General features: G+C 41.0%; 1 protein-coding gene across 1 annotated transcript in view; it reads left to right on the plus strand.

The window, feature by feature from the left end:
• The window catches only part of Ctnnbl1 (catenin beta like 1), a 159594-nt gene that overhangs the window by 62141 nt on the left and 79833 nt on the right, over positions 1–17620 (plus strand). Inside the window, exons 7-10 of the mRNA XM_076849081.1 lie at positions 2584–2675; positions 11564–11636; positions 11875–11933; positions 13247–13395. Coding sequence (XP_076705196.1) covers positions 2584–2675; positions 11564–11636; positions 11875–11933; positions 13247–13395 — 373 coding nt within the window. The remainder of the gene's footprint in view (positions 1–2583; positions 2676–11563; positions 11637–11874; positions 11934–13246; positions 13396–17620) is intronic.

Genomic DNA, 17620 nt, shown 5'->3' on the forward strand with positions numbered 1-17620 from the left:
TAACTGTAGTTTGGGTTTGGCTTGCAGGTAATAAAAGCAGAAATCCACTGAGGAGGTATATACCTTCCATGATCAGAGCAGGGGCTCCCTTTGCAGGCCTTTGCCTCCAAAACAGGATGAAATCTACTAAGGATCCCATCCCCCACCCTGGAAAAGTGTATATTTAAAGTTTTTAAGTCATTTTTTTTGTGTGTGTTGGTTTTTCTAATCACTCTCCTTCAGTGGAACTAGAAACTTTTGGCCAGCAGTGTATCTGTAGAGGAAGGACATTTTCTTTGAAAAACAGTGTTTATTCTTCTTCTTAAATATAGATTGCTTTGTAAACTCTGGGTTGAAATACTGCTGCTCACTTGGCTGCCCCTGTATCAGATGAACATTTAAGTGGATTCCTCTGCAGTATTTCTCCTCTTCCTTCCCCTCCTCAAATCTTCCAGTCCTTCCTTTTGCAAAGTTGCCAAACAAATAGCCTATTTAAAAGTGTGCTTTTGGGTTGTCCTCTTCATCACTGGTCCTGCCATATAAGACCAGAGGTGACATAGCTGTGAGCCAAGTTGAGACAGGAATGAGGCCCAGTGGAAGCAGGAATTTTGATGAGATTAGATTTTCTCTCTGCTCCTTTGTGTTTGCCAAAGATTTCTCTTGTAGTTCTAGACTTTCTTTAGTGAGGATTATCATAAAGCAGAGGGAAGATGGGCACCCAGGGAGTAAGAGAAGAGAGAATAAGCGCTAGTCTAGAGCCAGAATTTGGCATCGTTCTCTGTTACCCTAATGCTGGATTTTATAGAATCTGAAGCTTATCAAAAGAAAAGTCAGCTTACTGTTAATAAAAGGGCCTGGTGTAGTGGAAAAGGCCCCAGCCTGGCCGTCTACAGAGATTGTCTGTTTCAGGTTGGGCACCTGCCAAGAACTGGGAGGAGATCATCCCTGTCTGCTGTCCTGGGTGCCCCACAGGCACCATGCTAGGCCCTGGGTAGGCATGGCCTTCCTCCTTAAGAGGTGAACTGTTAGGAAAGACAATCCCAGGAGAAATGGTATAATAGGAGCCAGAGGAAAGTTCTGTGGGCACCACAAGGAAGGGTCTCCAAATTGCCTCTTAGGAGCAGGTGGGTACCAGGGCTGAGTAAGAAGGGAGGTGCCTTTGAGGAGTGGGGCAGGGCCTCTGAGTAGGAGTGTCCTCTGCAGTCATGAAGGGGGGGGCGCTTTGGGAACAGTTAGATGTGCACTTGGCAGTGGGAGATGAAAGTGGTGGCGGATGTTTTGTCCAGGTTTTGGGGAGACCTTATAAACCTGCCAAGAAGTTTGGGTGTTTTTCCCAGGGGGCAGCGGAAACTGTCTAAAGTCCAGGAACAAGATAGAGCCAGGAGACTGAAATGAATGAGTTGATTTTCTTAGAAAATGTGAAAAAGTAATCGAGGGTATTGAAATGACCTCATCTTTCAGGCTCTGCATCCTCAGTCTTGTGTTGTGTCACCCTCCCCCAGGGACCGCCTGGCCTTTCTTTACTTGCTGTTGGTGAGGCCAACCTGGGCGGAGGAGTGAGCAAGAAGTAGGGGTGTGGGGATGTTTTGAGCCTTTTTTCTTTCAAACTTCACACCCAGTATAGTGTGTCTGGGCGTTGTGCTTAGAAAACACCGAACTGCGTTGCTTAGTGATAGTAACGTATTCTAAGAAATGAAGCAAAAGGGGCCCTGAAGGGAAGGGAAGGAAAACATCTGACGTATTAAGGACTATAGGTGATATCTTAAAAAATATCATAGTCATACAATACCTTCCATTTTTGCTTCTCGTTTTTTTTTTTTTTTAATTGCAAATTTGCAACTCTTTTTTTTTTTTAATATTTAGTTTTCAGTGGACACAACATCTTTGTTTGTATGTGGTGCTGAGGATCGAACCCAGGCCACACGCATGCCAGGCGAGCACGCTACCGCTTGAGCCACATCCCCAGCCCTGCTTCTCGTTTTTAATTTTTCTGTGGTGAACACTTGCTATGGTAGGAGATAGCAGGACTGATTATTTGCTTCCTAGTACCTGGAGGCTACTTCTGCCAGCCTGGCCTTTCCCCTCTGTGCATATTACTTTGTTCAATTAAGAACATTGTGCTTGCCTTTTTGTAATGTCCTGGTTCCCACGATGCAGGGGAAGAGAGCTGAAAATGGATGAATCCTGAGAGCAAGAGACTCTGAGTCCCCACCCCTGGTTCTTCCCTGAGGTTTCTGCCTAGCCCTCTGCCTGTGGTTCCAGGTCTCGGGGACCCAGCATACCAGCAGCCACGGGGCCTTCCCAAGCACACAGCCACCCTTCTGTGGGCCCCATTAGTGCAGAGCGCCTGTCACTCTCCCGTTGTGAATGCCATCATTTTCAGCTGTGACTTTTGCTTGTAATGTAACTTGAAGAAAAGACCCGCAGCATCTCCCTAGTTAAATCTAAAAATGACAGCACAGCATCTGGCTGGGAGGAGTACAGGGAGGTGGGAAGGGAATCGATGCTTGTCCTGGGAAGCCAGCTTGTTGCAGATGGAAACAAAGTTGCCCTAACCCCACCCCCCACCCCCCACCCCCGTGACTGGTGCCTGTCTCCTTTCAGCGATCGTGGAAAACATGGCTGAGTTCCGGCCTGAGATGTGCACCGAGGCCGCCCAGCAGGGGCTCCTGCAGTGGCTCCTGAAGAGGCTGAAGGTGAGTGTGGCTTGGTGGCACTGCTGTCCTGCCTGTCTTTGCTCTGGGCCCGACTGACCCTGGGTTGTTGATACAGATTATCTTCCTCAAGCCTTAGGATCTAGTTTGGGAAGCTTCTAGTGCCTCTTAGCCCTTTCTTTGCTTATTCTCTTCTTTTTTAAAAAAAGATCCCTTCCAGGGCTGGGGATGTGGCTCAAGCGGTAGCACGCTCTCCTGGCATGCGTGCGGCCCGGGTTCGATCCTCAGCACCACATACAAACAAAGATGTTGTGTCCGCCAAAAACTAAAAAATAAATATTAAAAATTCTGTCTGTCTCTCTCTCTCACCTCTCTCTTTAAAAAAAAAAAAAAAGATCCCTTCCAGTTCCATATCACAGAGGCAGCTACTGTTAGCAATGTATGTCTGTTCTTCCAAAAACTTTCTGTGCATATATAGGAAAGCGTTTTATGTGTGTTACACAAACAATTCTATAATGTCTTCTTCTTAAAAAAAAAAAAAAATTTGTAGTTGTAGATGGACAGAAGGCCTTTATTTTATTTGTTTATTTTTATGTGGTGCCGAGGATTGAACCCAGTGCCTCACACATGCCAGGCAAGCACTCCACCACTGAGCTACAGCCCCAGCCCTAGCCCCTATAATGTCTTCTTAATGTGAATTATTTTTTCACTGAACTGATGATTGCCCGGTATTCCATTGTACAGATGTATCAAAGTTAATTTTGCCATTCCTGGTTGATAAGCATTTGCCCGGTATAAACAGTGATACAGTGAAATTCCTCATATACACACACTCATTTTTTTTCTTACACACTTGCCTCAGCTTATCTGGGTAATAAATTTCTAGAGTGGAACTGAGCCCAAGGGTAAATGGTAAGCACGTTAACATTTTTCGAGGTATTGCAAAATTGTCCTCTGTAAAGACTGCCCCATTAATTTGAGAATTCCAGCTACCTATAAACCCTCGAGTATTTTTGTTATGGTTTTGTTAATCTGATGAGTGAAATTGGTATTGTTATTTAAATTTGGAACTTTAAAATCAAGTCAAGTATTGGCTTTGTGTAGTGTGTATCAGGCATTTGTATTCATCTCTTTTAGCGTCATATTTATATCCTCTATCCATATTGTGGTAGGATTGTTTATTCTCTTTCCTTGTTAGCCATCAGAGCTGTCCATATAGTAAATGGGGAGGTCAAAGGTATTTCAGATTCGCCTTGACCACAGGTGTGTTGATAGGTAGTTTGGAACAGCTTGTATGCTACTGCAGGCAAGGATTCCAACTTTTAGTAAGCAGGAGGTACTTATTTGTAGCAGGAGTGAAAGGTGGTCCTGGACTTGCTATGGTTCAGTGTTGTAGAGATCCAGAAAGACCGGGGTGGACCACCTCCACTGTCTAGGCAGGGCCAAGGATGAAGGTTAGCTATAGCCACCATTCTCTGCCTCTTGGGCAGCCTAACCCTTCCCCAGCCCTACATGTTGGACCATTGGTCCCCATGACCTCTGTCACAGAGACTTAAGTGACATGTAGACGAGGATACTCGCTAGCCTAGCTCTCACCTCGGCAGGTGTGGGGGCATCTGCCTGGCAGGCTCAGTGCACTGAACCCCTTGACCCGACGCCCCTTTCCTTTCATCCCTGCACTCATCGGGTGGCTGATCCGTGCATGGACATCTTCTCCAAGTCGGGGCTTCCCTTGGTTCCTGAGTTGCATTTGTTTCCCCATGAATTCCCTTCACATCTCCCTACACTCCCGCCCTTCTTTTCTCAGTATTCACATGTCTTTATTCTCGAACACCTTGAAACCTTTTGGGAGTCAGGGGTAGGGAAGAAGGAAGCAGAAACCAAGTTAAGGGGAGAGGACAGTTCTCAGTGACCACCTAAATTGGAGCAGCAGCTGTGGGTCATGACCCCAACCTTAAACATGTAAAATCCAATAGTTTTTGTCTCTAGGAAGTCAGGACAAATTTCTCTGTCAGATGTTGAAACTTGCCGGTCTTTTTTTTTTTTTTTTTTTTTGGCGGGGAAGAGGGACTGGTTATATAGGGAGGGAGATTGAGACCTTTGGGCGTTTACCTTGGATTTCTTTACCCTTTTGACAGTAATAAAGAGGCCTATTTGATATTTGAACAAGCTATTGACTCACACCTCACAGGCACAGTGTTTGTGTATTCCTCAGGGCATACATAGTCACATCGCTGTCTCTAAAACAGGTTTTCAAGGTTTCAGGGTATTTAAACATCAAAATGCTATTTGGTTATGTTACTAGTAAACAAGTTTTCTTAGAAAAACCCTGTGTTTCCCAGAACATTAATGAAAGAAAGTCTTCCCGTCTTTAAATGCAGTGCCTTGCACTTACATTTTATAATCTTCTCTGGCATCAGCATCAGATGAGTCAGAGTGAGTGCTGGACCTAGATCCTGATTTCCCTTATTAGCCACGTGACTATGGGCCATAGTCCCTTCACTTATCTGGCCCCTGTTTTCTCTTTGGAGAACCCAACTCACAGGATTAGGATGACACTGAAGACCAAATGTGGTGATAATGCTGAATTGTGAAAAATGATGGCCATGTGTTGCAGCTGGTGATTGTGTTAAAACCACTCGTGGATATTTAAAACACAGATTTCTACACTACAACCCCCACTGTCTCAGTCTCAAGTCATGTTTTGGTCTACATTAGTGTAGTTAGAAGAGTTCCACATGTGTTTCTAATGTACCACCCTGGCTAAGATCCACTGGTCTCTAGAAATGTAACCCTCTTGTTACCTGTCCTAGTTCTGCAGACTGATGTAAAACTCCATTTTCGGTTGCCATCACTATAAAAGCTCTTCCTCCAGCGATGCTGATGCCCCTACCCCAGAGCTCACCTCTCCTGCCTACTTTTTTTTTTTTTATAATCTGTGTTCCTACACAGGTGACTTTTCCTATCTCTAGATGTAAGTTACTTAACAGTAACTTACTGAATTCTATAATCTTACAAATATAAAACTAATACTATACAGAAGTAGTAACAGTGACATAAAATGTATAGACATTTATTTTCAAGCAAAGGATTTAATGATTTTCTAACCATAGGTTCATTTTGTCTGAAATCATGCAATGTATACGATTTTGGTACAGCTGTCTCAGCACACAGAGCTTTTAAATTCAACCTGGGTTATGTGCTTCAGTAATATGATTTTTGGTATTGTTGAACAGTATTTTATTGTGTGAGTATATGACACTTTGTTCATGCACTTCAGTATTGAAAAACCTTTGGGTTATTTCCTGTTTTGGACCATTAAGATTATAGGGTCTATTAACATTTTTAAACATGTACCTTAAGGCCCCTTAACCTGGCCTGGGATAGCCTTTTCCTTTTTCAATTTTGAAACCTTTTGACCTTTGTAAACAATTTGATAACTTACCCCTCCCCTGCTCTGCAAAGATCAAAAGGCTTTACCCTCTGCTGATTCACACTCCAGCAGACATGACCCTTGTCTTCCTTCTGTGTTTCTGATTGAACACGGCCTTCAGGAGACCCCTGCCTGTCCATGGAGCCTTCTCCCTTTTTAGAATTGAAAGGAAATTTTTATATTGTAGATTTAAAAATTTGGAATTGAGACCTATAGATCTATATCAAGTGCCTTGTCTAAACCCAGACCTCAGCTCTAGCCCTGGAGCTGGAAGGGAAGCCCCTGCCCCAGCGCATCCTCCTGCATCCTTTCCCAGGTGGTGCTCTGCCCCAGCCCATGCAGCCCTCTTTTCTGAAAACCAGCCTCTTCATTTTTTTCCCTTATGTTTTAGGTGGGAGCTCATAGATCTGGGTTCCATGTGTACCCCTAACATGTGACACTCACCTCAATGGAGCATTGCAGTACCTGGGAAAATTTCATGTTTTGTGTGCTAATTTTCTTCCTGGCAAATATCCACGAATTCCGTATAAAGGTCTGGGTCTCTGTCTTCTCCTAGATGTTCCAAAAATGTGGCTTCTATTCAGGAGCTTCAGTATCACCTGGCAACTTATACAAAATGCAGATTCTTGTGTCCCCCCAGAACCTGTATCTTCAAGGCTGGGAGTGGAGCCCAGCATTTTGTACTTTACCCAGCCCTTCTGGTGGCAGGGATGTGAGCTGAAGCATGAGAGCCAAGGTTCTAGAGTGCTTCTGTCTAGATTGCTGGGTAAAAACCTTGTTCTTTGATCATCCCATATTATTCAGTAATCCTTGAGTAATTCTTAAGTGAGTGACACATTGGTGACAGGCATTTTAGTCTTGGATATCTCCTTTTTACTGGTAGCTAAGCTCTCAGTATATAGAGATATTCATGGATATTTTTTCATCCACCAAATGAAACCTCACTAATTTGTTCTAATGAGGATAAAGCCCATTGCACATGATTGCACTAAATGGATTAGTAGGTAAGCAGATCACTAGTGGCGGCAATAACTGCGTCACAGCATTTTTTAAAATGGGGAATACAAACTTAGTAGGATATTATATGCTGTTGAAAATGGCACCAACCCAGAAGGTTTTTTTTCTTTTTTAAAGAAACAAAATTAAGATTCCCAATTTATTTTCCCGTTAAATCATGCTCCAGAAGCAGTTGTAGCATTCAGCATATGTGTTAATGACTTGAGAACTACATGTACAACTGGTTGATGCAGAAGTCCTTTGCCTCTGATGACCAGAGGTGGTGATTTTGCAGGGCCCAATCTGCTTCGACAGTTGTACGGAGCTGTAGATGTGTCTGAACTTGCCCCATGTGTTCCAGGTACCAGAGGTGAACTGCAGATATAACCTACAGCTTCTGACTGCAGGTGGTAGCATAATTGTTTTGTACTTTCCAAAAAAGCAGCAGTTCCCAAAAAGGTGAAGTTTAATTTTATTCAAGGCTAGTACATGCTGAGTACAGACCTATGCTTGATTCAGTAATTACTCTGACAGCTGAAAGATTTAGGATCACCAGGCTCCTGGATAAAGAGAGCCTACACGCTCCAAGTCCCACTGGTTAGCTTTGCAAAAACCAAGAGTCTGTACCTGCCACGTTCATTCTCCTTTCTCCTGGTTTTGATGAAATGCTTTTGTAACTTGGCAGTTTGGTGTTGTGTAATATCTGGCTGAGATTTAAACAGAAATAAAGTTTCCTTGATAAATTCATGGCTAGACATGAAAGAAAGGGTAGACTCCTTCCTTCCTGGCTGGCCTAGATTCTTTTATTTCTTACTACTAGATTAAAATGTGGTTGTCATCCTCACCATTACTAGAAGTTTTCCCCGTATGATAATGAGTTTTACATATTAACTGCCCTCTGTGTGCACAATGTTTCTCTGGATCCTGACATACATATTTCTAATCCTCACAAATAGCTCTTCCAAGAGCATGAAGCTGTCCCCAGTTTACAGATAAGAAGGAATCCCAGAGAGGGGGAATACCTCACCCAACCTCATGGAAGTAGATGGGAGAGCCAGTGAGAGCTGGGCCTGGTGTGGTCACTTGGTTTCTCTGGAGGGGCCTCCCCTTACCAAGCAGCTTCCCAGCTGGTGCAATGCTCAGGTTCTGAAGCACTGAGAATTCAGTGTTGGGAGTCGTGGGGCCTCATCATTTTGTTTCCCTGATCAGGTTTCTCTTTCATGCCAATTTTTCAATCAGAGGGCTTGTATCATAAGATGAAAGTGGTGAACTGGGCATGGTGGTGCACACCTGTAATTCCAACAGCTGGGGGTGCAGGAGGAGGCTGGCTGAGGCAGGAGGATCACAAATTCAAAGCCAGCCTCAGCAACTTAGCAACACCCTAAGCAACATAGCAATACCCTGTCTTCAAATAAAAAATTAAAAAGGGCTGGGTATGTGTCTCAGTGGTTAAGTGCCCCTGGGTCCAACTCCTGGTACCAAAAGAAAGAGCACTGGGGTTACAGCTCAGTGGCAGAGCACTTACCTAGCATATAATAGGCACTGGGTTTGATCCTTAGCACCATGTAAAAATAAACAAATAAAATAAAGTCAGGCACTCTGTCCAACTACAACAACAACAAAAATTCAAAAAAAAAAAAGTTGATGAATTTTTTGGTTTTTTAAAATGTTATTTTGGGTAAATCAGGAACTCCTTATATGATCAGACCACACAGCTGAAGCTGGAGGTGTCTTGGGCAACTAGGAATCCTCAGCAGAGGGCAGCTCAGCTTTGAGTGCCTCTTATGTATGTGCCATTTCACTTAATGCAGCCACCTCATAAAGAAGATCTTATAGCCCCAGAAAAATTAGGTTACAAAGGCAGGGCTATTCGGCTAAGACCACATAACAAGCGACCATAAGAGCATTTTGGGGTCTAGTCACTGGAAGAGCTTACCATATATACTATCTGTTGGGTCTTTCATCTTTTATCTTATTTAATGCTCATAGAAATTCTCTTAAAGAAATGTTATTTTTAATTTCCATTTTTCAGATTAGGAAATAGACCAGGAAATGTTGCTTGGGTCATAGATTCCCACTCATGGTGCTTTAAGTACTCAGTAATTTGTTTTTAAAGTGCCTCCATGCCAAAAAATACCTCGCGTTCTGTTTATTAAGTAGTTAGGCCCAAATAATTTAACGTATATGCATAATCTAATAGTTCAGTAACTATTTGAAAAAAGAGCACACATAAATTGAAAGAAATGTTTTATTTCATTCTGTGTTTGAGTGTGAGTGTGTGTGTGTGTGTGTGTGTGTATTGTATAAGGACACAATACATTTATTTATTTATTTAATGTGGTGCTGAGGTTCAAACCCAGTGCTTCACATATGCTAGGCAAGTGCTCTACACAGAGCTCCAACCCCAGCCCCTTATTTCGTTTTTGTTTGCCACGGTTACTAAATGGCTGAGTGTGTGCCTTTTGGGTACTGCACAGCCTTCCAGATCTTGTCATCAGGTTGACTACCACCACCCTTGTTCCTGTTCCTTGCTGATTTTCACACAGTTCTTTTATCAACTTTCAAAATCTAGCTCCATTGTCATAAGAAATGTACTTCACGCTAGTAGTTAGTGCAGTGCTCAGTAGATGTCATGAGTTACCATATTTTTCTTGAAAATTCAAAAATACCCCGAGGTAAATTCAACATGGCACCCCATCTACCTGAGCACACAGTTTGTGAACTGTAGACTTTGTGGCACATAAATGGTGGCACATTTGTGAGTAAATTCAGGTGTATATCAGATACATCTCTCTCTTTCTTTCTTTTTGACTGTACTACTTAATAACATTAATTTGAATTCAGTGTAATATTTTTAAATGCTCTAATAGAGGGCAAGGTTCACATTGTTGGCTGTTGTGTTTAATTCTGTGCCTTGCATGCAGCAGGTGCCCAATAAATGTTTATTGAAAGGAAGAGAGAAACTCTAACTCAGAGATAGGAGTTTATAAAGTCAAATGAAGGATGAGAAGCACTCAACAGTCATCACAGATGGGCTGTTGCTGTGGTGGCCTGCATCTTCAGGCTTCTTCAAGTCAATTGCATCTTGTTCAAAGAACACTGGCCCTTGAAAAGTTGCGTATAAGTTGGTGTGGCTAAAACCAGTTAAAATATAGTAGCAGTGCTAGGGATTTAAATAATTTGAGTGATCTTTTAGCAAATCCTTGATTCTAATGGAGATTCTCACTCCTTGGCTTTTCACCTTACTGTTTTGATTTTTATAAAACCATTTTTCTTAAACTGAAACACCGCAGAGTACATTTAAGTCCCAGCTATTATACAAATTTTTTGAAAGAGGGCCTCCAGCTTGCCCGGGGAGCATCCCGTTCAGTCAGCACATGTAAGACTTTGCACTTAACAGATCTTTTAACTTACACTGGGTCAGGCCTGGTCATCCTCTGCAACCCCGTGGGGTACACTTTGGCTCAACAAACTTGCATAGAAACTGAAATGGTGCTGGGTGATGCTTTATTAGGTGCCACTCTTCCTTCCTAAGTACAGAATCAATGTCCAAACATAACTGTAAGTGGTGTGAAGGTGATGGAAGTGTTAACTCCAAGATAAACACTTCCTCTGTCCTTTGCAGGTACAGAAATTTCAAAAAGCCTGGATACATAGCAAAGGCTGCTGCTGATTAACAGTCATTGTCTAATGTGCTGCATTTTAAGGATCATAGGTACCATAAATAAAAACATAGCAATGAACTTGCTGCTCTCTGCACCTTTATCCAAGGGGCATTGTTAATGGGAAGATATCTAAGTCTCACTATTACTGAGGCAGCCATGTGGATAGCCATCAAAGACAGTCAGTGTGATAGATGTGTCCCCTCTGAATCTCCAAGTAGCAAAGCACTCAGCAGGGAAAGAATTGTGGGTAGTAATTTCGGTGTTAAAATATTAACACGTTTTTGCATATTTAATGTGGTTTCCTTTTTAAATAGTAGGCAGATTATGGCACACAAGCAGATAGGTTTATGATTTCAAATTAAATTCCAAGCATTAAGAAAATCCAAAGGAACTACTTTGTTATAAATACATTCAGCTAATCTAAACAAGAAATTGCTTTCTTTTCAACTTCTGTGATCATGTGTCAGCTAATTTACAACCTAATTTTCTGGTTCTAACTTGTGAATGACACTTCATGGGCTTTAGTCTTAAAAGTTCAAAACTTTCTGTGGTTTATCTTAGACATGTATAGTCTCTGGACTCAAAAATGAAGGGTCTGGGAAGGCTTCACAGAGGAGGTGACATTTAGGCCTTTGCAGTAGGGGTGGAGAGTCATTGTGACTGTCCACTGTGTGCTGTTCAGCACGTGGGTCTGGGCTCTGGAGAGCAGAGGCAGACTTTAACCCTTAACCTGCCTTTTCCCTAGCTCCTATTTCTCTCTAACGTGTGAAAAATTTGTCCTGGGAAAGGAAGCAAGACCCCTTAATGGTTTTCTCATTTCTCCTATTTCCCCACAGGCAAAGATGCCTTTCGATGCCAACAAGCTCTACTGCAGTGAAGTGCTGGCCATATTGCTGCAGGACAATGACGGTGAGGCTCCCTCTCAGTATTGATATTCTGTTAGGATAGGAGCCAGGCTTGTTTCAGATCATGACAGCAAGCTCTCTTGCCTTTGGCATCCCCTGGCTTCCCCTCTCGCTCTCTCTGCAGCTTTTGTACTCTGTCAAGCTGTATTGATTTTGTTTGCTGATGTATCAGTGTTAGACGGCTGTAAAATCTGACAGTTAGCTTCATTTTTTTTTCTTCCTCTATTTTTTTCCCCTTTTAGAAAACAGGGAATTGCTTGGGGAGCTGGATGGAATCGATGTGCTTCTTCAGCAGTTATCCGTGAGTAATTCTTATGCTTCCTGTCTGCCATGAAGATACATGGCCTACTTTAAATGGGAGGCGGAGCTGGAAATTGCCGGACGGAGTAAGCCGTGGTTCAAAACACGTGGCTCGTGTTGGCAGGTTGGAGGTCACCGTGCTGGCATGGGGTTTGCCTCCTTTTCTTGGTCATTCATCTTTCTGACCAGGCATCACTGGGATCTTGGTCCAGCCTTTCCCCACCTCTGATAACGAGATTGCCAGTCCAGAGGAGATGACCTTCCTACTTCATGTAGGTTCTTGGACCAAGAATATCACATGACTTTCACTTGAACCATTCTCACGATTATTCACCTCCTTTCCTGTCAGTCTGCCATTAAACATTCATTTAGGAAAGAGGTCACCGAGGATGGTAGGGCACTGGAGGCTGGAGTGAGAAATCAGAAGCTGCCATTTGCTCACTGAAAGAAATGTAAATGCAGTTGAAATGCTATTCTGCTGGCATTCTGAAAGCACTGTTAAGATTTCTCCTAACAGATCTCATCTGTGTTATTCCAAAAACAAGACTGAAATAGATCATTTGGATAAAATCTTAAGAGTGTTGGGAGTGTCTGAGATGTCAGTTTGCATACAGCTTCTATCTTGGTGCCAGCAGCCTGAGTGGCTTGGCCTCCACCCCAAAAATAGAGCTTTCAAATGTGAATCTGTTAGTCCCTTTCCTGCAAGATTATCGATCATCTTGTAGTTGACTGTACATACATACACTGCTGGAAGGCTCTTCTCTTAACATGCCCTACAACTCTGACAAAGACAAAACTCCAAGCCCTTCCCCTGACTTGAGCCCCAGCTATCATATGAAGCCATTCTATGAAGCAGTTCCAAAGCCCTGTTAGGAAACTTCCTTTCATTAAGCCAGGATTTGCCCCACTGGGTTGCAGCTTTTTAAGAGGGGGAAAAGCTTGATATGGTTGGGTTGTGCCACTAGAGGGTTTGAGGGAAGTGAACAAAGTTGTTTCTTTTATATTTCAGTTAATGGGTCTTGGGGTTTTGTTTTCCTTCCTTTTCTTTTTTTGAAAAATCTGCCCCCTTAGAACTGAGAGTCACTCATGGATCCAGTGTTGTGTTTTTACATGAACTGGCATCCATGTATTTTATTACCAATGAATCAGAAAGGTCCGTTTTTCCAAAATGGAAACTGATGAGATTTAGTATGGTAAATTTGTGTCCTCAGTGGTGGGGTTATTGTGATGGCAGGCGTAGGAAGTTGGTGGGTGGTGGGTGATGAAAAGACATTCTCTTAGAACTCTGTGCTTTCTGCTGTCTTTGCTTGACAGGTGTTTAAAAGACACAATCCCAGCACAGCCGAGGAGCAGGAGATGATGGAGAATCTGTTTGACTCACTGTGTTCCTGCCTGATGCTCAGTTCCAATCGTGAACGTTTCCTGAAGGGCGAGGGCCTTCAGCTGATGAATCTCATGCTCCGGTATGATTCTGATCTCCTAACTCTCCCAACTCTTTTACCAACTCCTTACTGTTAGCCTGAATCTAAAAACTTGTAGCTGTGGTTTTTTAATGCCCTCGAGTTTCCCATCTGTACAGAACAGTCTTCAGGTATGGGTGAGTTTGGGCAATCCTGTTAGAGCAGATGAATGAATGGATTTTGGTCTGTTGGTGCCCTATTGTGTCAGGTGGTAAGATGACCCCTGCATTGAAGGGTGATTTATATTTTGTGCCTTCCCTTACTGTGTTGGTTTTGGGAAAATCTAGCCATTAATTTTTAAACATTTTTTTTGTTCATTCTAAGCTTAGTCCCATTTTTTGTATATCCCACATAGACCTATCTATGCCGTGTTGGTTTCATTTTTGTTATTAACAACAAGTCATTCATATTTTCATTTATACATGTAATAATGGGTTGCATATGTGCTGTGTCAAAGCATAGAAGTATGAAAACGTGTAGGACAACTCTAGAATTTTTGTTTGTAATACTTTCCTTGTATATTTTATTATGTATGCCCAAATTCCTTAAAGAGGACATCATGCTAGTTTCTCAGTAATTTCCTAAAGTTGGAAACAAAAGAGGAAGATCATTTATATTGATAATTCTTTTCAAGATCTCTAAGAAGGAGAATAGAGAACAGAAGGTATGGCAGGGTAAGGGATGGCAGTAAGAAGAGTGTTGTTCAGGGTCAGGGACAGTTTCTTAATTTGAGAGACACTGAAGCATGTCTGAATGGTTGAATGCTCTCTAATCATTGTAGAGTTATTTTTTAAAAATTGAGCCAGAGTCTGCCATCTTGAAACTTCCATTCATATACAGTGAAAAGTCTGTTGAAATTTTTTTTCAGTTTGATCTATATTAAATATATATATATATTTAATTAATGCTATACGTTAAATATAATTTATACTATAGACATGCAAGTTTGGTTAAAATATTGATAAGGTACTATGTTAAGGGTCAGGCTTACACGGAAATAAAAAAGTCAGGATTTCTGTTTCCAGAAGCTAAAAAGACAGTTCTGTCACCCATACAAAGACTGTCTTTGGGTATATATTTTCTTTTGCTTTTTTTTTTTTTTTCTTGGTTTTAAGCCTGCCACACATAGAATTTCCTATAGTGTTTCTTACAAACAACCTGCTGTTTCCCATACCTTGACATTATCTTCAGGAGAGTTCAGTAACTACTTAATGGACTCTAAGGGAGTTTGTATTCTATTGGTGATTTGAGGTTTATTTATAACAAACTTGACAATGATCATTTTGTGTTTAAAATTATTTTATGACTATTGAGATGTGTTTTTAAAATTTCTTCTCTTTAAAACGCTTGTGAAGGGTTGGGAGAATTCTTTTGCCCAGCACATTCCAGACTTCAGATTGACTGAAAATCTTCCTTCGAGAAAAGCTTTTAAAAATGAATTCTTTTTCAATGGGCAGACAGGAATATGGGAAATCAACCAGAGGCCTTTACTGTTCTGCTGATGCATCCTACCTTTGCTCTCTTGAGTGCTGTGTTTGTTTACCTGCTTTACCCTTCTAATTGCCTGTCCTTTTGTTGAAATGACCCACCTTTTCTCAAGCAAATAGCATATATAGAAGATGCTTTTGGCTTTTTGGGTCTTCTAACCTTAAAACTACACTCTGCAGGGACTTTCCCGTAAGCTTCTTAAAGGTCTCAACTGCCAATGTCTTTGGATGGTTGAGTGCAAACATGAAGTGATGTATTTCTGTAGCATATGGCTTGGTAATGTGTAGCAGTAGGGAGTTGAATAAATAACCAGAAATATGGATTATTCAAACAGGAATGCTGAGATTCTGGGAGGCTAATTAAAGAAGAATCCAAAAGACATAGAAACTGTACCTCTCTAGGATCTCGCCTCACTTTTCATTTTTGAATGCTGAAGTTGCAATTAGATCCTCCTTTGGCATTAGTTAGCTATATTAGCAGATTCAGCATTTCCTTTTGTCTCTTTGAAATGCTCTTTGTTCTTGTTGTTTTTCTTCTTCAGAATCCCAACTAAAAAGTTTAATTGAGAGGAGAAGGGGTTTTTTTTCCTAGTATATTTACCCTTCCTTATCTAGTAAGAGCTGCTCTGTGTAGAGGGAGCTCATCCCGTGAAGCTGTAATATTAGAAGGTGAGGAAATCTTCTGTGGTTCCACTGCCCCCAAATAAAAAATTTTACTTTGATTTGGTCATCGATCAGGCAGTTGTGAACTGCTACCTGGAGAGGTGGCAGGGTAGTAGAGAGTGAAGAGGGTGCTATGGAATTGAGGTGAAGGGGGGTTTGGAATACAGATTTTTGCTTATTACCTCTGGATATTTGGTGAGTTACTTTAACCTTTCTGACTCACTTTTTTCACTTGAAAATGGGGTAATATTGCTAAGTTTGCAGAGATTTGAGGGAATTGGACAATATAAAATGAGGCAGTCTGCAGCTATTAAAACATTGATAAGGTACTATGTTAGCTTTCTGTCTTAAGTGTTAGGCTTATATAGAGATGAACAAGACAGGATTCTTGCCCTTAAGAAACTCAAGAATAGTGAAGGCAGCAGATGTTAAATAACCAATATAATCTAATATGGTGACTATCAAGTGGAACAATTAATTTTGCATGTAGATAGCCTGTGAATTTTTCATTTCTGATTGTTAACAAGGAAAGGTCACAAACAAGATAGTTACACATACACACATGCAGTTTCTTATACGCACACATGCACACACAAAAAACACATATATACTACCAATTTAACATTTTTACCAAGTTTATTGAGGCATAATTCATATGCAATGAAATGCCCCCAATTTAAGCTGACAGTTTTAATTTTAACAGACATACTCCTTTGTCTTTATACCACAGACGACATCACAGAAGAGTACTGTCTAGTAGAAGTGTGAAGCAAGCAAGATATGTAATTCATATTTTCTATTAGCCACATTAAAGTGGTTAAAAGAAACAAAAGGAAGTTAAGTTTATTTCAATTTAATTTAATAATTAGCTCCTCGTTTGTATCGGCTATATTTCAAATGTTCCATCGCTGTACATGGCTACTGGCTACCATATTGGACACTGCATATATAGATCGTTTTAATTATCCCCCAAGTTCCCTTGATTGCTTTTTGTAATCAGTTCCCACCCATCCATCCCAGCCTCAGGCAACCACTGTCATTCTAGAATTTCATTTAAGTGGAATTGGGGGATGTTTTTTCTCTAGCTTATTTTACTCCATAGACTGTTTTGGAGATTCATTCATTTTGGATCTATCAAATGATTGTTTTCTTTTCATGCTTAGTAGTAGCCCAGTCATCTTTACATTCCAGTCTATCTCTTTATTACCTATTGATGAACATTTTGTGTTGTTTCCAGTATTTTGCATAATAAATAAAGCTGCCATAAGTCTTTGTATAAACGTACTTTCATTCCTCTGGTAAATGCCTAGGAATAGAATGGGTGGGTCATATTGTAAATGCATGTTTACTGTTAGAAACTGTCAAGCTGTTTTCCAAAGTGGTTTTGTGATTGTATATTCCCAGCAGCAAAGTGTGTCACATTAGGACCAGCAGTATTGTAGGACTTTGATTTGGGCTCTTAAGTGGATGTGTATTGTGATGGTTTGCAATTCCATTTCCCTAATGATTAATGATGCTGAGCATCTTTTCATGTGCTTGTGACCTTTCTGAAAAAATCTTGAAGTTTTAAGTGTTCTTTATTCTACATACAAGTCTTTGTTAGCTATTTGGTTTGGAAATATTTTCCTCCTAGTCTGAGGCTTGCCTTCTCACCTCTTGGCAGTGTCTTTTAAAGAGCAAAAGTTTTACTTTCAAGTCCAATTAATACATCTTTTCTTTTATAAATAGCTTTTGGTATTATATATCAATTATGTTTATCTAACCCACAATCTAAGAATGTCTTCTATGTTTCCTTTCGAAGTTTTCAGTTTTAGGTTTTACATTTAGGCCTGTGATCCATTTTAAGGTAAATTTTGTATATGATGTGAAGCATGAAATGAGGTTTGTGGTTTTATTTATGACTTATTTTACATATAGATGGCTGATTCTGGAACCACTTAATGCAATTGCTATCCATGTTCCATTAAATTGTCTTTATAGTTCTTGTCAGAAACCAATTTATCATATATGTATGGGTTTATTTCTGTGCTTTCAGTTCTGTTCCTTTCATCCCTGTGTCTTTTTGCCAGAGGCGTACT

This window comes from Callospermophilus lateralis, chromosome 3 (genome assembly GCF_048772815.1).
Source record: "Callospermophilus lateralis isolate mCalLat2 chromosome 3, mCalLat2.hap1, whole genome shotgun sequence".
In the NCBI taxonomy this organism is placed as follows: Eukaryota; Metazoa; Chordata; class Mammalia; order Rodentia; family Sciuridae; genus Callospermophilus; species Callospermophilus lateralis.